A 24,934-nucleotide genomic window follows, 5' to 3' on the forward strand; every position below is an offset into this window, starting at 1 on the left:
TGTGTTTTTCACTTGTTTATATAAGAGGATTTGGAGGGTGGAGGGAGTCCGGTTCTTTAGGCTTCTTGTACTGCAGGAGTCTTTAATAGTGAGCCAGTACAGATATTTAGATCTTCAGTGAGACCCATCAGAGGTCGTGTGTCAGTTGCCTAGAATAGCACTTTTCCCCCTTTGCAGGTGGTTGTGCTCACCAATTGTCCCCTGGAGGAGCAGCTGCGCATTGGTGACTTCTGCCACAATGAAGACATTAAGCTGGTAGTGGCAGATACAAAGGGTCTCTTTGGGTAAGATGGAATCCCTTCTCTATTTCTTTATCAATGTCAGGATGGGGAATATTTGGCCAAGGGGCTAATCTTGGCCCACCAGGGGTTCAAATTTGGCCCAAAAGGCCATTTTTCAAAAACCATGCCTACCTGGTAATCAGCTGAAGTCACTCTGATGGAGGGTAATGTCAGCTGATGGGTGGGGCAGCAAGGTTTCATTCTTGGTTGGCTGCACACACCAGTTCTTCACAGGGAATTGGTGCATACAGCCAGAGCAGCAGGATTTAACCTGCACTTTTCAGCTGATGAGGGGGGTTAAATCCTGCTAAGTTTGGCTGTGTGCTGCAGTTCCCCTTCTGGGAACAGGTGAAGTAGCCACAGCGTAGAGCTGTTTGAAAACCATTTTACAAACAGCCCTGCACTGCTCTTTAAACTTCTGCTTTTCAGAGGTTCAAGAGCGACACAAAGCAGTTTGCAAAAGGCCTTTCAAACAGCCCCAAGCTGCACTTTGAAGTCCTGACAATTGAGGTCTCAAAGCACAGCATCATCTACCATCATAGTGACATCCGGTGATTGACAGTTGGGTGGCTCTGCACACCTGTCAAATTTGGCCTGCTGGGGTGGGGAGATAAGGGACTGGCCTGGCAGCCAGAAAAGGTTCCCCACCCCGATCTATGCTACGGTAACCCTTGACTCCTTTCCTTTGGCTGGGTTCTCCATCCTATCTAGGATGAGCAGCTTTGGGAGTTCCAATCTTTGTCTGATAAAACTACCTGCCCTGCAACACCAGTACACATGTCCTGTCCTACCTATTATCTATGATAGCATTGACATCTATTCATGGGTAGAGGTTGCAGTGGAAACTGCACTATTGGTCCCTCATCCCATTTCCTTTCCATTACAGCCAGTTGTTCTGTGACTTTGGTGATGACATGGTTGTGACAGACACTAATGGGGAGCAGCCACTCAGCGCCATGGTCTCCATGATTACCAAGGTAATCCCTTCTTGTAGCTGGAAGCCACAACTTCTTCCTAGAGACAGATTTGCTCTCTTCCTTCAATGTCTTGTACTGACTCCCTTCTTTCTGTACAGGGGTGCCCTGGAGAGGTAACCTGTCTGGATGAGGCTCGGCATGGCTTTGAGACTGGGGACTTTGTTTCTTTCACTGAAGTTGAGGGCATGAAGGAGCTCAACAGCTGTGAACCGATGGAAATCAAAGTGCTTGGTGAGACCCCATTGGTGCCTTGACTAAGCAGAGCAGATCTTGGATGCTACTGAAATGGGATGGATGTTGGGGTTGCAGCCTCTCATTACATACCAACAAAATGTTTTGGCTTACACCCAACAGCACTTCATTCCATTTACTCATTTTTCAGATGAACAACTGCAACCCCATTACACATACGCACAGAATAAAATCTCTCCCACAATCTGTTATTGTTTCCTCTTTTTACTGTTTCTCCTGTTGTGTGGGAACATTCCTCTACTCTACTCCTTCCCTAGTCATTTATAATTCAATCTTGTCAACTTCCAAAGTATTAAAAAAATCAAAAGCATACACTTCTGTCCTTATAACTTCATGATAGACCCCCCCCTTGCAATATATTGAGATGGTTGCTGGAGGGCCTGGCCCAAAATAATGTTAGTAGTTATGCAGTACCTTTTTTTTTCTAGTGTGCTTACATGTTATGTGTGATTTCTTACATGCAATCAGTATATGTGTACTATCTCTTTCCCAGGCCCTTACACATTCAGCATTGGCGACACCTCCAACTTCTCAGATTATGTACGTGGTGGTATCGTCACCCAGGTCAAGATGCCAAAAAAGATTAGTTTTGTAAGTGTCCTTCCTCACAGGCTCTGCATTTTTTGTGGTGCTGTTGTGTTGGAACAGCCAGGTTCCCTTTGACTGATGTGCCATTTCTTTGGAGGCATCAAGGCTCAGCCAAGAGCCTTGGAGCTTTCAGCGCTCCACTTGGCCATAGAAAATGGGAGCTATGAAGTGATCTTGTGCACATTTCACTGGATTGATTGTGCTGTGCTAGTTGCATCAAACGTTCTTATCTGGGGCTCCAGAACATTAACATACAACTATAGTGAATTTGGCAGTTTTACCATTCCATAGTCTGTATGAACTAAAGGAAGTGCTTCCATGTTCAAAGGGGATATTCATCTGCTTATCAAGGGATGCAAAGTGTGGGGGAAATACTTTCCTGTTCTTCTCTTCCAGAAATCTCTGCGTACATCTCTGCCAGAGCCAGAGTTTATTATCACTGACTTTGGCAAGTTTGACCGACCAGGACAGTTGCATTTGGGATTCCAGGCTTTGCATGAGTTCCACAAGAAGCATGGCCGTTTCCCCAAGCCTCGCAGTCAGGTGGGTTGTACAGAACTGGCCTTCTTCACTTTGGTGGTATTCTGGTACCTTGATCTTTATGTTTTCTCTGTAGCTGCCCAAACTAGCCATGAAAATCCCCGGTTCTGTAATATGCAAAATTTGCATCCTAAGAAGAAGACTGTAGGTAACATTTTGTTTGTTTGTTTGTTTGTTTTTAAAAGCTGACCTTGTATGAGGTTGCTCACTTGGTTGTGTTTTGAAGCTGGGGGCCAAACTAGATTTATTTATTTATGAAAATTATATTCTGCCCTTCCTTGCAAAGGATCCAGTATGATATTAAATGTTCTTTTGCTTCTAATATGTATATTTTAAAAATGCAAACAGCAGCTGCTTGGGGCTGATAATTACTAGGACTGCAGCAGGCAGAGGGGAGGAGGGGTTATCCCTCCCCCCCGGTGCACTCCTGGTGAAGATCGTACACCCAAATCTGTTACTTGCATTGGGAGAAAAGCTCCTGTTGGCACTACTTACATTTTAAAAACATACATGGGAAAAAGAGTAATTGTCTAGTTTGGCCCTTTCAGATTTTGCACAGTTGCCTTTTATTGTCCAAAATAAAGGAAAGGTAAGGAAAGACAAACAGGTAATGAGTAGTGTATGAAGAGAGACGCCCTTTAGGATGCGTTCCTTAATGTGGTGAGGGGGTTTGAGAGTTGATGAAGCTGAGAGCAATGCCGTCAGGAGTCTAGACCAAGAGGCTAGACTCCTAGCAGGGGCACCCAAGGCGGAATGGTCAAAGCTGAGACACCAGACTAAAATGCATCCAAACTCAGAGGAAGGCAATGGTAAACCACCTCTGAATACCTCTTACCACGAAAACCCTGTGAACATAGTATCGAAAATACAACACGAGATAATGGTGGAAGATGAGACCCCCAGGTCAGAAGGCACTCACTGAGCTACTGAGGAAGAATAAAGGACAAGTACGAGTAGCGCTGTGACTAATGACGCAGCTGGGTCAAAGCCAAAAGGAAGCCCAGAGGCTGATGCGCATAGATGCGAAAGGAGAGTCCTGAGTTGTATGACGCACACAATAAGAACATGGAATGTGAGAAGCATGAAACAGGGAAAGTTAGAAATTGTCAAGCAAGAAATGGAACGCATCAACATTACAATACTTGGTGTGAGCGAATTAAAATGGACAGGAATGGGACATTTTCAGTCAGGCAACTACAAAATATTTTATGCAGGAAATGAGAAATTAAGAAGAAATGGGGTTGCTTTAATAGTGAGAAGTGATGTAGCAAAAGCAATTAGGAGCCACAACGCAAGGTCTGAACGAGTGATATCAATGAGATTAAATGGGAAACCTATTAACATAACCATCATCCAAGTCTACTCTCCAACGTCAAACACAGGAGAAGAATTGGAGAGATTTTATGCGGAAGTACAGGAAGAAATTGATCACACACCAAAACAAGATATGATGATAATCATGGGGGCCTGAAATGCAAAAGTAGGGAACAGAGAAGAACTAGGAATTGTGGGGAAATGGGGCTTAGGAGACAGAAATGAAGCAGGAGAAAGACTTATTGAATTCTGCGAAGCCAATCATTTGTTTCTTGCGAACACGTTTTTTGAGCAACCGAAAAGACGACTGTACACATGGACATCACCAGATGGTCAATACAGGAATCAAAGTGATTATATAATTGGCAACAGAAGATGAAGAAGTTCCATACTTTCTGCAAAAACAAGACCAGGAGCAGACTGCGGTACAGATCATGAACTAGTCGTATCGAAAATCGGAGTAAAGCTAAAGAAGAAGAACAAAGCAATCATAATGCCAAAATACTCTTTAAATAACATCCCAGAAGAATATAAAGATCAAATAAGGAACAGATTTGAGGCTTTAAACTGAGTTGACAGAGAACCAGAAGAACTATGGACTGAAGTCAGGGACATGATCAGGGAAAAATGCTAAAAGACAATACCTCTAGTGCAAAAGAGAGAAAGACCTCAACGGATAACTGAAGAAACTCTTAAAATGGTTAAAGAGAGAAGGAAAGCAAAAGCAAAAGGAGATAGAAACACGGTCAGAACCCTATATGCAACTATACAGCGACGAGTACGTAGAGACAAAGAAAACTATTACAATAGTTATTGTATAGAAATAGAAGAGGACAACAAAAAGGGAAGGACAAGAGACCTATTCCAACAGATTAGAGAAACGAAAGGGAAATTTAAACCACGAGTAGGGATGTTGAATAATCAACAGGGGAACACACTGACTGACCGAGATGATATAAAAGAAAGATGGAAGCAATACACTGAAGAACTCTATAAAAAAGATGCAAGGATGAGAGATTCATTCACAGAGGAACCATATGATGAAGAACCGGAAATTTCAGAATGCGAGGTAAAAGCTGCTCTTCAAATACTTGGAAGAAACAAATCACCAGGAACAGATGGCATACCATTAGAGTTGCTACAAGCTACTGAGACTGAATCTGTCCAAATTTTGATAAAATTTGTCAAATATGGAAAACTAAACAATGGTCCACAGACTGGAAGCGTTCAATATATATCCCACTTCCAAAGAAAGGGGATCCCAGAGAATGCAGTAATTACTGAACAATTGCCTTAATATCCCATGCAAGTAAAGTAATGCTCAAGATTCTACAACAAAGGCTCTTACCATACATGGAGCGAGAAATGCCAGACAACCAAGCTGGATTTAGAAAGGGAAGAGGCACCAGAGATCATATCGCAAACATACGTTGGATAATGGAACGGAGGAAGGAATTTCAAAAGAAAATCACCCTGTGCTTTATAGATTACAGCAAAGCCTTTAACTGTGTAGATGATGAAAAACTATGGAATGCTTTAAAAGAAATGGGGGTGCCACAGCATCTGATTGTCCTGATGCACAACCTATACTCTGGACAAGAGGCTACTGTAAGGACAGAATATGGAGAAACCAATTGGTTCCCCATCGGAAAGGGTGTGAGACAGGGGTGTATTTTATCACCCTATTTGTTTAATCATATCATACGGAAAGCAGGATTGGACCAAGATGAAGAAGGTGTAAAAATTGGAGGGAGAAATATCAATAATTTAATATATTCAGATAATACCATACTATTAACAGAAACCAGTAATGATTTGAAAAGATTGCTGATGAAAGTTAGAGGAAAACACAAAAGCAGGACTACAGCTGAACGTCAAGAAGACTAAAGTAATGACAACAGAAGATTTATGTATCTTTAAAGTTGACAATGAGGACATTGAACTTGTCAAGGATTATCAATACCTCGGCACAGTCATTAACCAAAATGGAGACAATAGTCAAGAAATCAGAAGAAGGCTAGGACTGGGTAGGGCAGCTATGAGAGAACTAGAAAAGGTCCTCAAATGCAAAGATGTATCACTGAACACCAAAGTCAGGATCATTCAGACTGTGGTATTCCCGAATTCTATGTATGGATGTGAAAGTTGGACAGTGAAAAAGATGGATAAGAAAAAAATCAACTCGTTTGAAATGTGGTGTTGGAAGAGAGCTTTGTGGATACCATGGACTGCAAAAAAGACAAATAATAGGGTGTTAGAACAAATTAAACCAGAACTGCTGCTGGAAGCTAAAATGATGAAACTGAGATTATCATACTTTGGACACATCATGAGAAGATACAATTCACTAGAAAAGACAATAATGCTGGGAAAAACAGCAGGGAGTAGAAAAAGAGGAAGGCCAAACAAGAGATGGATTGATTCCATAAAGGAAGCCACAGACCTGAACTTGCAAGATCTGAACAGGGTGGTTCATGACAGATGCTCTTGGAGGTCACTGATTCATAGGGTCGTCATAAGTTGTAATCGACTTGAAGGCACATAACAACAACAGTGAAGAAAGAGACATGATGATGGATTTATATCCTGTTGTTGTTCTTAAGTGTGTGTATGTTTAGTTCTATGCCCAGTCAATCCAAATTCTGGTTCCAGAAAAATATAGTTCTGCAGATGGAATAAATTACTCTTCATGATTATATTGTCTTAACCTCTTTGCATCGTTCTGACTTTACTACTCATGTGGAGGGGTAAGGAGCTATGAAGGAACATACTCTGTGCCCCTTCTGTATTCAGAGCTTTATCTCTGCTTCTGTGGGATGATATACCCACCGTTCTGGTTGAATAGATAAGTGAGTTATGGGTAGCAGTGTAGGGCAAAAGGCTCTACTTCAATGCTGGTGTCTTCTGCAGATACTGTTAACTTGATTTCAAAAGCATCTTCGTAAACATGCAGATTAGAAAGTGGGGGGGGGGTAGATGCGCTTGTAGTTCCATTCCAGTATCTCTGTCAATTTCTGCATGTCTGGATGATGATCCTGCAGTCTAATTGAAAGTTTAGTTTATACTTTATTAGGGCTTTTGCTAGCCTGTATCTGACTTCTCTTCCTTCCTTTTCAGGCAGATGCTGATGAGGTGCTAGCTTTGGTCAAGGATTTGAATGAGCAAGCAACACCCCCACTCAGACAAGAGCAGCTAAATGAGAACGTCATTAAAGAATTGGCCTTCCAGGCCAGTGGAGACCTGGCACCTGTCAATGCCTTCGTTGGGGGCCTGGCTGCACAAGAAGTCATGAAGGTGATGCCAATCTCCAGGAGTTTACTTAAAATTTCTGGAAAGCTGGCTGGGAGATCAGGTCCTGTGTTCTGCTGTCAAACTCTTTGTAGTTTTGGGTATACGTGGATGAGTTTGGCATACAACATCAGCCCATCTCACATCCTTAAACAGAAGACTAGCCTTCTTGTAGACAGAGCTGAATGATAAGGTACCAAGGCATAAGATATTATAGTCTTTCTCTTTCCTCACTTCTCTTTTTCAGGCTTGCTCAGGCAAATTCATGCCTATCACACAGTGGCTGTACTTTGATGCACTGGAGTGCTTGCCTGAGGAAAACAAGGATGTTCTGACTGAGGAGAAGTGTTCCCCTGTAAGTAATCGGTGTGGGGTTTGAGATGTATGCTAGGAATGGGAAGCAGATTTGTTTGATGTTGTATGATTTAAGCCTAGGATAAGGAGCATGTTTAAATTTCTGCACTGTTCCAGAGAGAAGGGTGTTTGTGGTATTGTGAGAACTTCTGGGCAGCAGGAGGGTATGGGTGTTGTTTTACATACAAACAAACTTTGTTGCTATAGCCAGAGGCTATCACAGTCCAAAATTAAATAAAGCACAGCATCCAGTATGCACAGGAATAAAGAAATATGCTGTAACATTGACTGGTATTTATTTTGGGGGACCCATAACAGGGTTGGTGAAATGGAGAAATCCAGCATTTGGTTAGAAGATGAAAGCTGTTTGTCTTTGTTTCCCCCCCCCTCAATTTACAGAAACACTGTCGATACGATGGGCAAATTGCTGTCTTTGGCAGTGACCTGCAGGATAAGCTGGGTCAGCAGAAGTATTTTCTGGTGAGTTCTAGCACCATTCTCCTGTTCCTTGGTATCTATATCCCAGTATTCTGTTGACGTTGCTGCTCTTTCTCACTCATAGGTTGGAGCTGGTGCCATTGGCTGTGAGCTGCTGAAGAACTTTGCTATGATTGGTCTAGGGTGTGGGCAAGGTGGAGAGGTGGCTGTGACTGACATGGACACAATTGAGAAATCAAACCTCAACCGGCAATTCCTCTTCCGGCCTTGGGATGTTACAGTTAGTTCTGTTTATCTGAAGCTCCTTTTTCTGGGAATGGGATGTTTGATGACAAGGAAGTATATAAACTTGCAGAGTAACCTGTTCTATAAGTTGCAATTAACCCAGACGCTAGGAATTCTGACCAAAACTGTTCTGGTTTGGCTTGATTCTTTAGCAGATATGACTTAGTGCTTGCTTAAGCTTTTTTCCTGAAAGCATAAGGACCAGAAACCTACATCTTTGTGCTTGTTCTGGTACTGCATTTGATGTCAGTTACCAGATTGCTTGTTTTCCATACAACCATGGGTTTATTAGGCATAAGCCTAGTCATAATTATGTCTGAACATTAATACAGAGCAAAAACAATAGCTGGGATGAGGCAAATAGCTACAGCATCGGGGTTCCCTTCATTCACATTGAGTGTCTCTTCTTTCTATCCAGAAAATGAAATCTGATACAGCGGCAGCAGCTGTGAAGGAAATGAACCCCAACATCCACATCACAAGCCACCAAGACCGCGTGGGCCCAGACACTGAGCGGGTTTATGATGACGACTTCTTTGAGAGCCTTGACGGAGTGGCAAATGCACTGGACAACGTGGATGCTAGTGTGTATCTGCCAGTGGTCAAATTGCTTACATGGGCACTGGACACCGCTTTTTCTAGCTGACATTTCTTCGGTGACTGCTCCAAGGCAGACTTGTATAGGGAGGCCTCTGTGCCATTGTGCTTGCATTACTATGCATTGGATAAGAATGTAGAGTACTGAGGATATGGGTTTTTAGTGAGGAGGTGCTAAGAAAAGGATAAACACTCACTGTCTGGCCCTTTCACACTCCAAACACATTCATTATCAAAGGTGGTCCCATTTTCTATGGGACTCTTCTCTTTAAAGAAGAGTGACTTGTAAATGGCTCATGAATAATTTTGTATGCATAGCCAGCTGATAAGATGTTGCTGCAATAAGCTTTACTTTTTGGGGAGAGAAATTCAGAATGCCATTGCTTTATACACCTAGAACATGTTTGCAACCAACTAGTAGTAGTGGAAAGTGTTCCACTTCCTGTCTTGAGAGTTTTTGATTCCTGTGCTGTTCTGATTGACAGCTTTTTGCTGTTCTCTGTAATCCCTTTCCCTGTCCTTTGCACTAGGGATGTACATGGATCGTCGCTGCGTCTATTACCGGAAGCCCCTGCTGGAATCAGGGACGCTGGGGACCAAAGGGAACATCCAGGTGGTGATCCCCTTCCTTACAGAGTCCTACAGCTCCAGCCAGGACCCTCCAGAAAAATCCATCCCCATCTGTACTCTCAAAAACTTTCCCAATGCCATTGAGCACACCCTGCAGGTCAGTTAGTATTAGGTTGCATTTCCAATTTTCAAGGCAATAGTTGTTGTACTGTAATGGTTAGGAACCAGAACTCTTCCTAGATTCTCGACAGGATGAGCTTGCTGTTGACATGGGCAGGACCGTGTGTTTCAGTATGTTACCCGTCTATGATCACTGCGCCTTGTCTCATAAAGGGAAGGCTTTCCAGACGATGCCATTATACTTTTATTATGTCTGTTCAGGCATCATTTAGTGTGATGTATTTTATTTTATCTGCTTATAATTACACACCAGCTTTTGCAACAAAGTAGCTTAGCTGCTGCTTGATGCTGTAAAACTTCCAATAGACTCTCCTGCCTAGATACCTGATTTTTATTATTTATTTTGCTAGTGGGCCCGTGATGAATTTGAAGGCCTTTTCAAGCAGCCTGCAGAGAATGTCAATCAATACATCACGTGAGTAAAGTGTTGTATTGAGGATATGAAACTGGTCACAGCTGTATTTCATAATGGAGACCAAAGGCTAGCCTGGTATAACAGTAGAAGATGCAACAGATTTGGTGCTGGCCAGGAATATATAATGCTGTGCTGATGTGCACTAATTAAAACAAAGATAGATAAAACATGGAGAACAGGCAGCTGGGGTGTGGCTTTGCAGTTTGTGCTTTCAGAAACTTTCAGAAAGCCAGAGATGGGGAAATTGCTGAGCCAGCTCTCATTTTCCTCCAGAGACCCCAAGTTCATGGAGCGGACCCAGAAGCTGCCAGGTACTCAACCTTTGGAGGTGTTGGAAGCCGTCTACAAGAGCTTGGTGACTGATCGGCCTAAATCATGGGCTGACTGTGTGGCTTGGGCATGCAACCATTGGCACACCCAATACAGTAACAATATTCGTCAGCTGCTGCACAACTTCCCTCCAAACCAGGTGAGAAAGTGAGGATATGCGGCAGCCTCAGGTCTTCCTTCTAGCAGTAGAAGGGTATGTTTCTTGCTGTCCTCCTCATAACAGCACTTCCATTCTCTTTCAGAAAACTAATTCAGGAACTCTCTTCTGGTCAGGTCCAAAGCGATGCCCTCATTCACTCACCTATGATGTCAACAATGTAAGCACTGGGATAGGGTTGAAGAAAACTTAAGGTTGGAGAGCTGGCACTGCTGACGAGATGATAGATGGCTGTGAGAAGGTGGCGGGAAGAACTGATTCCTTCCCTATCTGCTGTGCTTGAAAAGTTCACTAGTGGTATCACAGTTGCAATTAGTCCTGAGATTTATATGTTTTCAAAAGAAGGTTGAAAACGACATGTAACTAGAAAATGTGTGTTACATTTAGTCTTCAGGACATTGGGTTGTTCATTTTGAAAAAGGAAAGGGCTACAGCATCAAACGGGTTGTGGGGGAAGGAACTGCTAGGTGCTGAAAAGATGAGCAGAGCGAGACCCTGTGTTAAAGCTGGGCAAACTTGCAGTGCATTATTCTTAAAAGTGCACAATTAATTTCCTTACTCTTTTAACTATCCACCTCTGACAAATTGTGATTGCCATGTGGTAGGGGCAGGCCAAGATGATTGATTTATGGCTTCTGCTTCATGCTGGAGGTCTGATTGTCTCTCCCTGACACTCAAATAAGGTATTCTTCCAAATCAGATTTGTCTAGAGATGCTCTGAGAGAGAGACCACTAGCTTGTAACTTCGGTCTTTTGCTAGAACTGTTTGGATTATTGCACTAAACTGTTTCTTGAGTCGTCCAGGTTCTTCTAGCATACAAGGCAGCTTGTTTGGGAGACAATGGAGTTAAACCTGAGCAACAGAGGTGTGACAGTGGGGACAGCATGATCAAGTTAGATTAGATTGTCTTCAAGTACCTCTGACATGATCTCTTCTCTATATTTATTACTTCTTTGTTTAAAGGTGGTGGATTCAGAGTAATGAAAGAAGCATGGTTGTGGGTGTAACTTCATCTGATCAGGGTGCATGTGTATTTTCACTTAGAAAATATGGGCTCCCAGAGAAATTGTCCATCTGGGTTAACGACCTGTGTTTGCTTCCACAGCCCTTGCACATGGATTATGTGGTGGCAGCTGCAAACTTGTTTGCACAAACGTATGGCATCACAGGCACCAGGGATAGAGCAGCCATAGTGGAGCTGTTGTGCCAGGTGCAAGTTCCAGAATTCACTCCAAAGTCTGGTGTTCGCATCCACATCTCTGATCAGGAGCTGCAGAATGCCAATGCCTCAGTTGGTAAGGCCTACTAGAGTTGGCAGTAAGGTACGGCTGCAGAGGGGAAATCTCTCTAACTTAGAATCATAGAATCATAGAGTTGGCAGGGGCCTTGTAGGCCATCGAGTCCAACCCCCTGCTCACAGCAGGAAATCCACAGCTAGAGCATCTCCTGCAGATAGCTGTCCAGCCTCTGCTTGAAGACATCCAGCGAAGGGGATCCCACCACCTCCCTAGGCAGTCGGTTCCATTGCCGAACTGCCCTTACTGTCAAGAAGTTCCTTCTAATGTCCAATCTGAATCTACGCTCCTGCAACTTAAAACCATTAGACCTAGTCCTATCCTCTGGGGCAGCAGAGAACAAATCTGTACCCTCCTCTATGTGACAGCCCTTCAGGTACTTAAAGAGTGCAATCATGTCACCCCTCAGCCTTCTCTTCACCAGACTGAACATGCCAAGTTCCTTCAACCTTTCCTCATAAGACTTGTTCTCCATACTGGCTATCATCCTCGTCGCCCTCTTCTGAACCCGCTCTAACTTGTCTATATCTTTCTTAAAATGAGGTGCCCAGAACTGAACGCAGTATTCCAGATGAGGCCTGACTAATGCAGAATATAGTGGGACTATTACTTCCCTTGACCTGGAAACTATAGCTCTGTTTATGCAGCCCAAAACCGCGTTTGCCTTTTTTGCCGCAGCATCACACTGCTGGGTCATGTTCAACTTGCGATCCACTACAATTCCAAGGTCCTTCTCACACGCACTACTGCTAAGCCGGGTATTTCCCATCCTGTACCCGTTCTTTTTGTTTTGGTGGCCTAAATGCAGAATCTTGCATTTGTCTTTATTGAATTTTATTTTATTAATTTCAGCCCAATTTTCTAGTCTATCCAGGTCCCTTTGGATTTTATTCCTGTCTTCCATTGTGTTAGCTATCCCTCCCAGTTTCGTATCATCCGCAAACTTCATAAGGCTTCCCTCCACCCTATCATCTAAGTCATTGATAAAAATGTTGAAGAGTATCGGCCCCAGGACAGAACCCTGTGGCACTCCACTCGAAACCTCCTTCCAGTCCGAAGCAGAGCCACCGACGACCACTCTTTGAGTACAGTTTTCCAACCAGTTGTGAATCCACCTGACAGTATTTCCATGTAGTCCGCATTTGACCAGTTTGCTAATCAAAAGGTCGTGGTGGACTTTGTCAAACACTTTGCTGAAATCTAGATAGATGACATCTACAGCATTTCCACCATCTACTAAGCTAGTGACCCAATCAAAAAAAGAGATGAGATTAGTTTGACATGATTTTTTCTTGACAAACCCATGCTGGCTCCTACTAATCACAGCATTGTCATCTAGATAGTTGCCAATGGACTCTTTTATTATCCGTTCTAATATCTTTCCCGGTATTGAAGTCAGACTGACCGGCATGTAATTCCCCGGATCTTCTTTTTTACCCTTTTTAAAGAGCGGGACGACGTTTGCCTGTCTCTAATCCTCCGGCACCTCTCCCGTTCTCCAGGATTTCTCAAAGATGATGGCAAGAGGTTCCGAGAGTACATCAGCAAGTTCCTTCAATACTCTGGGATGCAGTTCATCAGGCCCTGGAGATTTGAACTCATTTAGGTTAACTAGGTATTTCCTGACTATCTCCTTATCAATCTTGAACTGCAATCCCGACCCCTTACTGAGATTGCTACCGATGGAAGGTTGCACACTGTTCCCTTTTTGGGAGAAAACGGAGGCAAAATAGGCGTTGAGCAGTTCTGCCTTTTCCTTGTTATCTGTCAACATTTTGACATCCTCATTGAGCAGCAGTCCCACCGTTTCCTTGGTCTTTCTCTTGCTTCGAACATATCTGAAAAAACCCTTTTTGTTGTTCCTCACTTCCCTTGCCAGCCTCAGCTCATTCTGGGTTTTAGCTTTCCTTACGCTATTCCTGCAACCCCGAGCCGCTCGTCGGTACTCTTCCTTGGTGATGCATCCTTCTTTCCATTCTTTATACATGCTCTTTTTTACTTTTACCTCCTCCACCAGTCTTCCGTGTAGCCACATTGGCTTTTTCCGATGTCTTCCGTTTTTCTTCCTCTTTGGAATTGTTTGCGATTGCGCTTTTTGTAATACGTTCTTCATGAACTCCCACGCTTCTTGGGCTCCTTTTTTCTTTAGTCTATCTAGCCACGGGATCCTACCCATCATTTCCCTGAGCTTGCTAAAATCGGCTTTCCTGAAATCCAAGGTCCATATTTGACTATATTCTTCTTTGGCTTTCCCCAGAATCACGAATTCCAGCATTACGTGAAGAGAAGCAGGGAATGACAGGACATTAATGAGAACTTTCTTCTAACAACTCCCTATTGAAAGCTGTCCTCTGTCTTAACAACTCCCTATTTGTAGAGTAGGGGCACCCTGCATCTCTGTGCAAAGTTTCTCCTCATGCTTCAGCCTGGTACCAAATTGGACTCTTGCTTCATATTGAGGAGGATGCCTGCACAACCTGCTGGAATGTTACCATTATCTTGGATTGTGAGGCTTCTGTCCAAGTGCTTTCATACATTGATGGCTAAACGTGCTGCTTAACTAGGTTTAGGGAAACTCCCAACTTGGTGAGTCAGTCATTGGGCACCAGAGTTTACTGAGAGAAGAGTGGCTTGAGGCTGTAGCTAACTTTTTTTCAAGCAGGGCTCATCTGTTTTCCCCCACAGATGACAGCCGATTGGAGGAGCTGAAATCCTCGCTCCCAAGTCCCCAGCAACTGCAAGAATTCAGGATGTTTCCCATTGATTTTGAAAAGGTAAGGATCAATGAAATTTTTCTATGGATTAGTTTTCTCTCCTGATTGCTTGGCAGGGTGGGATTGAGTGGAAACAGACAGAATGGCTTTGGAAGTGCTTCCTGATGTCTAGTCTAGAAACCACCGTCAACTGTCCAGCAATGCAACTTCAGATTGCTCCAAACTCTTCTATGACTCATTGTGCAGCTTCCAGAGGCATATACACCCGCAAGCGGTTGCGTGCATGGAGGGAGGGAAGTGGTAATGTGGGACTGTCGCAGAGCTTGGTTGTCATTTTACTCACATATTTCAGGATGATGACACAAATTTCCACATGGATTTCATTGTGGCTGCATCCAACCTACGAGCAGAGAACTATGATATTCCTCCTGCTGACCGGCACAAGGTAGGCTTATCTAGTGTGTGTGAAGAGTGGAACCATGGTGAGTGGGAGGAGGGTGACAGTGGAAACTTCCACATAAGTGAGCTCACATACATGCTTTATCTCCTCAGAGCAAGCTGATTGCAGGGAAAATCATACCAGCCATTGCCACAACGACGGCAGCCGTAGTAGGTTTGGTGTGCCTGGAATTATACAAAGTGATACAGGGCCACAAGCGACTTGAGTCCTACAAGAATGGCTTCCTCAACCTGGCATTGCCTTTCTTTGGTTTCTCTGAGCCCATTTCTTGCCCCAAGAACAAGGTGAGCATGGTGGCCTTTCCCTGTATATATGCACGCTTCCTCTTTTCTTCACACCTTCCAACTTGCATTCTTTATTCCCTCTTTAAGAACTCTAGACATCAGCACTTCACTATTAAAGCAGCAATGATTGTATTGCTAAAGGCTTGTTTAAAAAAGCTTCCTTCTTTGGTGGTGGATATCTTGCAAGCAAGGGAACATCTCTGCATAGGAACTTGGAGGTGGGAAAGGGAGAGAAACATCTGTTGAAGCCTTTCAGCACTCGGGTGAAACTCCCAATTGCTTTCATGGCCGGTCTCCCAAGTACAAGAACATTTTTTGCTATTTCTTGTATCTGACCCTTTTCAGATCTTTCATTTTTTGTACCTGTTTCTTTGCTTTCAGGGGTGGCCACCCTGTGGCTCTCCAGATGCTGCTGGACTACAGCTCCCATCATCCCTGACCATGAGCTGTGTTGGCTGAGACTGATGGGAGCTGTAGTTCAGCACCATCTGGAGAGCCACGGAGTGGCCACCCCTGGGTCCATTGGAGGACAGCACTCCTGTTACTTCAGCATGTTTGAGGGTGGGGTGAAAAAGTAAGAAGTACAAGGGGACACCCTGTGCTGTTGAGTTCTCTTGCACACTCTCTTTTAGAAATGATACATAACCATAGCTAATGTCACTGCTGTAGGACGTTTTTGTATGGAGTGAGAGAAATGTGTCTGCATGTATGTCCCTCCATGCATCTAAGTCTTCCTGTAGAGGGCCTGGCCACTGGACCATGTGCTCAGTCTCAGCTGTAGATACAAGATCCTAGGGAACATGAGATAAACTTTTCTAGTTTAATGCCTGTGCTCCCAGCATTTTTTTTCTCTCTTCAGTATTATAGCACTGAGTGGACTTTGTGGGACCGTTTTGAGGTGCAGGGTATCCAGCCCGATGGACAGGAGATGACACTGCGTGAGTTCCTGGCTTATTTCAAGGTAAGAGCTGAGGAGGCCAGAGCCATCATCCTGCAGTGTAATGGTTGGTGAAGGTGTTTTTTTGTAATGGAGGTGAAATGCCGCTTCTCTTGCTTATACAGAAGGAGCACAAGCTGGAGATAACAATGCTGTCCCAAGGAGTCTCTATGCTCTACTCGTTCTTTATGCAGCCAGCCAAGCTGAAAGAGCGCCATGACCAGCCGTATGTACTGTTTGGGTATGTTCAAGCAAGGCTGGGCAACTGCAGCCGACTTCCTCTGACCACTGTCCTCTTCCACAGGATGACTGAGATTGTCACCAGAGTCTCAAAGAAGAAGATTGGTCGGCATGTGAAGGCCCTGGTCTTTGAGCTGTGCTGTAATGACGACAGTGGGGATGACACAGAGGTGCCCTACGTGCGCTACACCATCCGCTAGCAATCCCTTTGTTAGCACCACCCACCTGCCTGCCACGGACTGTTAGTGCGGGGGGAGGGTCCGCCTCCCTCCTTCACCCTTCACGGTTAAAGTGACTCAAAACATGAAATAACTTTTGTACCCTTTTAAGATGTTTTTGTTTTTGTCTCAATCAGGGCCTGGGCAACTCTCCACTCCTGTGGCTCCACCCTCCCATCCTTAGACCTTGCAGTTATGTCATGTTTTTGAGGCGCCTTAACCCCCCCATCTCCCATCCTGTCCTTTAATGTTAGTCGTGTTGTGTTTTGGCTCCTGCACCACCACCTCCCCTCCCCCTCCATCAGTCTCACTGGTGGGTGAGGCTGCATCCTCTCTCATTGTGTTCTTGAGAGAGGGCTTGTAATGGGAAGTTCCTCCTCATCTTCTGACCACCTGGAGGCCTTGCCCTGGCTAGCTTTGGGGGGAGCGGATGCGATGGGTGGAGAGCGTAGGTCAGAACTGGTAAAAAAAAGTAAATGAGTCAATAAACGTTTGCAAAAGCCAGTGGTCCTTTATTGTTCAACCAGGGAACCAAAGAAGGATTGCTGAAGTGTACGTAACTTGAAATTGTAACCATTGTTCAAATGCCTGGAATTTTCATGCTGCTGCTAAGGACTGCCTTGATTAAGGGAGATGGAGGTAGGTAGGTGTTGGATTGGACTGATATTATCTCCGTTTGCAGATCCATATAAGTTCCATAACCACCTTTGCAAGCAGTTTGTGTTTTCTTAGTCATGTTTTGTATGTAGTGCTGCTGTCCGAAGATTCTTCCCCCACATACTGCCCCAAATATTCACATGTGGGAGGGAGGGAGGGAGGGAGGGAGGGGTGTGTGTGATACTGCTTGCTTCTGAAGTCACACTGTGAAGAGTACATTATTCTTGAAAACTCTCCATAGAGTTGGGACAATGTGATCATCTTCTGCATCGAGGGAAATCAAGTAGCAGCCATGCTTGGCGAGAGAATGTTACCTGTATCATTTCTCTAGCAAATATCACACCCACGAGGCAGGTATTCCAGTTTTAAGAACACAGTGAAACCATTAACAATGGCTGGTACATATCCTACTTTACTCAGTTAGTTGCAATGAAGTTTAATGGGGAAAATTACTCATCCCCCCCCCATCCCTTTCCTCTTTGGCTTTGTGGTTGTACTGAGCTTTCCAAGTCAGGGTTCAGTAAGGAAGAACCTGCACAAACTACTCCTTTTCAGTGCTGGGACAGAGTATCTCCATGCTGAGGCTAGTTGACCATCAATGGTTTGAGTGGGACAGTTCTTCCAGAGCTGTTTGCATCATCTGATCAGTTTTTCCTCTTTAAATAAGAGCGTCCATTAAAATTACAGGAAACATATTTGAGCTTCAGCATTCTTTCAGTTTCCCATTCCCTCAAATCTTTTTGAGATACCTGTTGAATGGAGAAGGACTAGAATCAATTGATTTGTCTTTAGCAATGGTTTATTGCTCTCCCATCGACCATACTTGCTTATTACTAAATTTGTGAAATGTCAGCAGTGGTTATCCTCTATCAGGATTCCAGTTTTTGTTGTTGTGCTGCATTAATATTATCCAGCCGGTTCACCAATCACATATGTGCACCAACACCCACACCTTTCAGCATGCTTCAGGACATAGAGGTGGCAATTCAGATGCCTTTTCCCCCCTTTAAGGGTAGACAGAGACAATTGGTGTTCTGGGTTGATCCATGCATATGATTAGTCAAGAAGAGACTTGCTTCTTTCATCTCTGTCCTGTCCCAAAACTGGATAAGGGCTCAGTCTATTTAGTCAGCAATTGGTTATCACTGATTTCTTGACTTCACAGCTCTTCTATGTGAAGAAACAATTTCCGTTTACATGTGCTTCTGGCTTTATGTAAATCCAAAATCTACCTTAAGTTAGGACTCTAGACATGTGAGTGGTGGTGAGGACACTGATTTTCAAAGGTTTTGACCAAGGTGAAAAGAAAGGCCAGCTCTTATGCATGCCATTTTGACCTGGGACCAGTCTATTGGGTGCCTTCTTCAAGGAAACAAGCTTCTGTTGCCTTTATAGCACCTTTTAGCTTAGTAGCATTGCTGAATTTCAAATTCATGCATTTGGGGTGGCAGTTAAACATGTCAGCATCTTTTAAATTTGGGCAGTGTTTTTATTCCATCTTTTTCTGATGACTATAAAAATATAAGCCTGTGAAACTAATATACAACTTGATTGGCTGCAGTGTTCTGTCTCTTAAAACTGCTGATCAGTCAATGACCTATTTGAAAAGAGTTCAGGATAATGCACTACCCTCAGGCCCAATGTAAGCCTGAGTGTAACAAGCCCACGCATTACTGTTTTTTACTGCTCTTAGTACTGAAACACAAAAGTAGTACTACTTCGTATTATAACTGTATACGGTTAATTGTGACTATTGGCCTAGACTTTGGAGGATGAAGGTGTCCACCAAGTAGTCCATATTGTCATTTACACAGTGGTATTTTACTTTTCATAACGAAATGAAAACACTGGATTTTCAGAGTACCATGTGTGAGGAAAACTTGTGATGGAGGGTGGTGAGGAGTGGACAAGATGAAGGCCAGTAGTGTGTTTTGAGAGAAGCGTAGAAGTGTCTCTCCTGTCCACTGCAACGTCCCTCAGCTACTTTCTCATTCCCTGAAGGAAAACATCCAGTTGAACAAATTTGACACCTCTGCAGTTACACTGAAAGGTATCCCCAAATAAAAGTTGTGCAAGGGATCTATATACTTTACAAGCAACTCTTAACTTCTTTGTGAAGGCAGAAATGACAAATGTGTAACCCTCCATGTGTTGTTGGGCTCCAATTCCCATCAGTCCCAGCCACCATGGCCCAAAGGTCAGGGAATAATGGTAAATATAGTCCAACATCTAGAAGGCCACAATTTCCCCAACCTGCATTCAGTATGCCCTGTTCACAAATTACTTGTGCATAAAGCACTCACTATTTGAAGCAGGAGTGGGGCCAAGAGCAGAGGGGAGTTGTTCAGCGGCATCTAGAGGGCCAAAGAATCCCCACACCTGTTTTAGACACTGAGTAATGTGTGAATACCTTTAAAGCAAGAGACTAACCAGGCCTTAGTTCCTAAAAGGAGACATTCCATTCTCAAGCTTTCCTAGTTCCTACCTTCATCAAGAACTGAAGTAGAAAATAGGATCCTACTGTTAAAAAGAGGAGGTTCAAACATATGTAATTTCATGAAAATACACTAGTTTAGTATAGGCTGATGAGCCACAATTGGCATTTAAAAGCTCTGATTCTACCTAGTGCCTTTAGCCTCTTCAACTGTGGAAACCAGAGGTACTGATGCAATACAATCCTAGCCATATTTTACTGAGAAGTGAATACTGTATAGAATCTAGACAAACAGCTGTATGGTACAATGGTCAGACTTGATATATGGTAGCTTTCTATGTTATTTTTTCACAGTCGGGCAAAGGAAACCAAGGCCACTAGCAGTGCACTTGTAATTACTAGGCCAATGGACAGCTTTTCAATACAGTAATCACTGAGTAATTCCATCCAGCTGTCTGTTGTCAAAAAGCAATTAGATTTTGGTTTGTCCAAACTGCTTACTTGCAAGGAGGCTTTTCATCTGGCTGCTCTCTGTTGCCTCTGTAGGGGATGTTACTAGTTATCCCATTGCTTCTGGGCCAGAGAGACTGCAGAATTGACTGTCTTCTGCTCAGGATTTATTTCCTTGTCGCTGGAGGCATAGAATAAGAGGAAAAAAGGCTGGTAATACAGGATTTGCCTTTAGGACCCATTCTCTTCTAAAACTGAACTGATTTACTTCTACTTTCCAGTGCAAAGTATATAGGGTTTTCAGCATAGCAGTACCAATGGGGAGAGTTGCACTATTCTCCTACATTAGTTTTATTGGAAGTAAGTTGTATGTTGCTGTAGTCTACCGCTGTATTCAGTATATACACTATAGCTGTATGTAGTTTAGCAGACAAGCATGTGCTTTGCCTATAAGAAGTCCTAGATTCAATCCCTTGTATATCTAGGTTTGATTGGGAAAGACCATATCTGAACCTCTGGAGAGCCACTTCAAGAAATCCTACACTGAATCGGATCAGGACTGAATACCTAAACAACATTTCAGAGATGATAAGTAAGTACTTTTCTCATTGGACGACTGAATGAATTGGAAGGCCTAATAAGAAAACCATATTGTTCATGAGGAAAGAACTCCTACTAGCCCTTACCTACCAAGGATATCAAGGCCTAACTAAATGCTGTAAGCAAGCAAAACATACAGTATGATGGCCTAGTACTGGGAATGACATAAAGAACAACTGTTACTCTGTTAGAAAAGAAAAATGTCAACATAATGGAAGGCACCTTTAATCACTACCATTACCTGTCAGATACTGCAGAAGACCTGTGTGAATTGAAAGGATGACACTATAGGTGGTTGTGAACCATCTGTTTCTCCAATAACACCACAGTCTTTCATCATGCTCAACCCACCCACCTCTGACCATCAGCAGGGGAGAGGAATGTGTAATTCCCCTTCCACAAGCATGAACAAGGCATTAGATACCATCTATATTGTTTTTATTTTGTTTATCCCATTACTATATTGCTATTGCAAAGAAATACAGTACTGTTTCTTAAAGTATATTGAGATACTTGCCTGGGCTCGCGTGACCCGTCATAGTGTTCTTTCACAATTGAAGAATACCATTGTTAACTGTCACATACCAGAGGAACGCCTGACCTACAGCCCAGCATAGTAACTGATTCCAAGGCCCTATCCACATCCATACCATACATTTAAAGCACTCATTCTACTTTAAAAATCATGGCTTTTTGTTGCCCCAAGAATCCTTCTCAACACCTATTTTGCCTCCGTTTTCTCCCAAAAAGGGAACAGTGTGCAACCTTCCATCGGTAGCAATCTCAGTAAGGGGTCGGGATTGCAGTTCAAGGTTGATAAGGAGATAGTCAGGAAATACCTAGTTAACCTAAATGAGTTCAAATCTCCAGGGCCTGATGAACTGCATCCCAGAGTATTGAAGGAACTTGCTGATGTACTCTCGGAACCTCTTGCCATCATCTTTGAGAAATCCTGGAGAACGGGAGAGGGGCCGGAGGATTGGAGACAGGCAAACGTCATCCCGCTTTTTAAAAAGGGTAAAAAAGAAGATCCGGGGAATTACAGGCCAGTCAGTCTGACTTCAATACCGGGAAAGATATTAGAACAGATAATAAAAGAGTCCATTGGCAACTATCTAGATGACAATGCTGTGATTAGTAGGAGCCAGCATGGGTTTGTCAAGAAAAAATCATGTCAAACTAATCTCATCTCTTTTTGATCGGGTCACTAGCTTAGTAGATGGTGGAAATGCTGTAGATGTCATCTATCTAGATTTCAGCAAAGCATTTGACAAAGTCCCCCACGACCTTTTGATTAGCAAACTGGTCAAATGCGGACTACATGGAAATATTGTCAGGTGGATTCACAACTGGTTGGAAAACTGTACTCAAAGAGTGGTAGTCGGTGGCTCTGCTTCGGACTGGAAGGAGGTTTCGAGTGGAGTGCCACAGGGTTCTGTCCTGGGGCCGATACTCTTCAACATTTTTATCAATGACTTAGATGATGGGGTGGAGGGAAGCCTTATGAAGTTTGCGGATGATACGAAACTGGGAGGGATAGCTAACACAATGGAAGACAGGAATAAAATCCAAAGGGACCTGGATAGACTAGGAAATTGGGCTGAAATTAATAAAATGAAATTCAATAAAGACAAATGCAAGATTCTGCATTTAGGCCACCAAAACAAAAAGCACGGGTACAGGATGGGAAATACCCGGCTTAGCAGTAGTGCGTGTGAGAAGGACCTTGGAATTGTAGTGGATCGCAAGTTGAACATGACCCAGCAGTGTGATGCTGCGGCAAAAAAGGCAAACACGGTTTTGGGCTGCATAAACAGAGCTATAGTTTCCAGGTCAAGGGAAGTAATAGTCCCACTATATTCTGCATTAGTCAGGCCTCATCTGGAATACTGCGTTCAGTTCTGGGCGCCTCATTTTAAGAAAGATATAGACAAGTTAGAGCGGGTTCAGAAGAGGGCGACGAGGATGATAGCCGGTATGGAGAACAAGTCTTATGAGGAAAGGTTGAAGGAACTTGGCATGTTCAGTCTGGTGAAGAGAAGGCTGAGGGGTGACATGATTGCACTCTTTAAGTACCTGAACGGCTGTCACACAGAGGAGGGTACAGATTTGTTCACTGCTGCCCCAGAGGGTAGGACTAGGTCTAATGGTTTTAAGTTGCAGGAGCGTAGATTCAGATTGGACATTAGAAGGAACTTCTTGACTGTAAGGGCAGTTCGGCAATGGAACTGACTGCCTAGGGAGGTGGTGGGATCCCCTTCGCTGGATGTCTTCAAGCAGAGGCTGGACAGCTATCTGCAGGAGATGCTCTAGCTGTGGATTTCCTGCTATGAGCAGGGGGTTGGACTCAATGGCCTACAAGGCCCCTGCCAACTCTATGATTCTAAGTGTGACCTAACAACTCTTACCTCCTATAGCAAACTACAGTTCCCAGAATTCAGTGGAATAAGAGTGCTTTAAATGTATGTAGAAGTTATTCTGAACATCTTACAGGTTTCACCATATTACTACTAGCCCTCCCTGTCCTGAAGGAAATGGGAAGGCAAAGAGCAGCTTAAGACAGAATGATCCATATACTGCTCACTTAAGCTATAGGTCAATGCCCCTGCTGGTTACTGGATACAGCTTGGCGAATTATTCATAGGAAGACAAATTGGAACACCCATTCCAAAATGAGAAAAGTCATTCCCAAGCGGTCCTATCTGCAAGCTGGTGCAGTTCAATGTGAAAATACCACATCTAGGGCTAGGAGAGCCATGCAGCAAATGATGGAGAAAAGACAGGGCAGACTCCAGCTACTATACCAGAAAAAAAATTAAATGCCTGTATCTTATGTTGAGACTGAATATGGAATGTTTAACAGAGAGCAATGATTACGTTTTCCTGAGAGTTTACAATTGACAAATGCACAAGGACTACCTGAAAACTATTTTCGGAGTCTTCCAGCCCCATCTGACAGTGATGTTACTACTCACGTGGTTGTTTGCTACGTCAAGTTATTTGGAAGTTTTCAAGATTTAGAGATGAGTGAGCAGTTACTTGTCATATGTTTCAACACATTGTTCACATTGTTTCTTTAAACAGAAAGGTGAGGGAGATTGTGCTACTGGAATTAGCTGTATCATGGTGAACTCTCCTGTGTCCTATGCCTGTTCTTGTTTGAAAGGGAGAATAAACTTGTGCAGCCTCCTGGGTGGTTTGTATGCGTCTGTGATGTAAACAGAGCCTGTGGTGCTCTGTTCCTCCAAGCAATGGCAATTATTATTTTCGCTCACGCACTCTCTTTTCGCCCGCCAGTAGGGTTCCCAGTTATGCATTGCCAGAAAAGAGGATTTGTATCACCGAAAAAGGGAACTAATGTGCATTCGATCATTTAAACATACAAAATGCTAATTTAGAAATGCTTACTATAATTTAAATAGAAATATGGGGCACCTCACCATAGTGGGGCAGATAGCAGGTAACTTGTATGCCTGCGCTTTCCGCAGCCTGGTGCTGTTAACTTGATGGGCAACTTCAAGGCTCCTGCTCTCCCTTTTTATAGTTCAAGCGTTAACCTAAGATTCGCCTGGACAACCCCTCAAATCAGAAGACTGTCCTCTGTAAAGTAGGACTAATGGCCTTCCTACCTGCCAGTAAAGTGTGACTCCATTTTTAATCCAAAGACAAAGTTCAGGAAGTCATAACTGGTGTGGCAGGGGCTTTTGGCCTAAGACGAAAGTGCGCCCAAATTACTTACATTAACTGAACCAAGTATCGTTTACGTTGGCTGACGATTGAGGTGGAGAGTAGTGACAAGTTTCCAACTGAAGCTGCGTTCCTATTACAGCCTCTGGGTGGCGTGAGTGAGGAATTCCCAAGATGGCTACCAGGAGACTACACATTTGTCTTTCCCTGTAAGCAACAATTGGGCGGGAAGCATATCTTCTGTGGGTTCTTTGGGATGGGTGAGGCTTATGACCCTAAGTAACAGCTGGGCGGGGCTTGTTTAGGAAGCCACCATTGGTTGATGCTGACTATTATGTCACTGGATGGGCGTTTCTTCTAAAGCTTTAGACCCGCCTTTGCCGGGAAATCA

The 24,934-nt window shown here is 43.6% G+C and overlaps 1 protein-coding gene and 1 long non-coding RNA gene across 5 annotated transcripts in view; one reads left to right on the top strand and one right to left on the bottom strand.

The window, feature by feature from the left end:
* UBA1 (ubiquitin like modifier activating enzyme 1) overlaps positions 1-17,520 on the top strand; it is a 45,611-nt gene extending 28,091 nt beyond the window's left edge. For all 3 annotated transcript variants that reach the window (XM_061614423.1, XM_061614420.1, XM_061614421.1), the window contains 21 exons: positions 178-284; positions 1,168-1,258; positions 1,357-1,489; positions 2,004-2,101; positions 2,495-2,641; positions 7,070-7,246; positions 7,488-7,595; positions 7,994-8,074; positions 8,157-8,312; positions 8,736-8,901; positions 9,445-9,641; positions 10,015-10,079; positions 10,353-10,548; positions 10,652-10,726; positions 11,673-11,862; positions 14,548-14,636; positions 14,929-15,021; positions 15,129-15,320; positions 16,180-16,281; positions 16,383-16,483; positions 16,562-17,520. In XM_061614423.1, the coding sequence (XP_061470407.1) occupies positions 178-284; positions 1,168-1,258; positions 1,357-1,489; positions 2,004-2,101; positions 2,495-2,641; positions 7,070-7,246; positions 7,488-7,595; positions 7,994-8,074; positions 8,157-8,312; positions 8,736-8,901; positions 9,445-9,641; positions 10,015-10,079; positions 10,353-10,548; positions 10,652-10,726; positions 11,673-11,862; positions 14,548-14,636; positions 14,929-15,021; positions 15,129-15,320; positions 16,180-16,281; positions 16,383-16,483; positions 16,562-16,697 (2,700 nt within the window). In that variant the 3' untranslated portion in view covers positions 16,698-17,520. The remainder of the gene's footprint in view (positions 1-177; positions 285-1,167; positions 1,259-1,356; positions 1,490-2,003; positions 2,102-2,494; positions 2,642-7,069; positions 7,247-7,487; positions 7,596-7,993; positions 8,075-8,156; positions 8,313-8,735; positions 8,902-9,444; positions 9,642-10,014; positions 10,080-10,352; positions 10,549-10,651; positions 10,727-11,672; positions 11,863-14,547; positions 14,637-14,928; positions 15,022-15,128; positions 15,321-16,179; positions 16,282-16,382; positions 16,484-16,561) is intronic.
* LOC133379331 (uncharacterized) lies at positions 17,203-24,841 on the bottom strand. 2 transcript variants are annotated; one of them, XR_009761153.1, is made up of 4 exons: positions 24,596-24,841; positions 20,308-20,437; positions 19,237-19,367; positions 17,203-18,121 (listed from the first exon to the last, which is right to left on the bottom strand). It is a non-coding gene; the product is annotated as an uncharacterized LOC133379331 (long non-coding RNA). The 2 variants fall into 2 exon arrangements; XR_009761152.1 differs by lacking the exon at positions 19,237-19,367 and having other exon boundaries at positions 24,596-24,814.
* Between the last annotated feature and the right edge of the window lie 93 nt (positions 24,842-24,934).

The sequence above is a fragment of the Rhineura floridana genome, chromosome 3 (genome assembly GCF_030035675.1).
Source record: "Rhineura floridana isolate rRhiFlo1 chromosome 3, rRhiFlo1.hap2, whole genome shotgun sequence".
In the NCBI taxonomy this organism is placed as follows: Eukaryota; Metazoa; Chordata; class Lepidosauria; order Squamata; family Rhineuridae; genus Rhineura; species Rhineura floridana.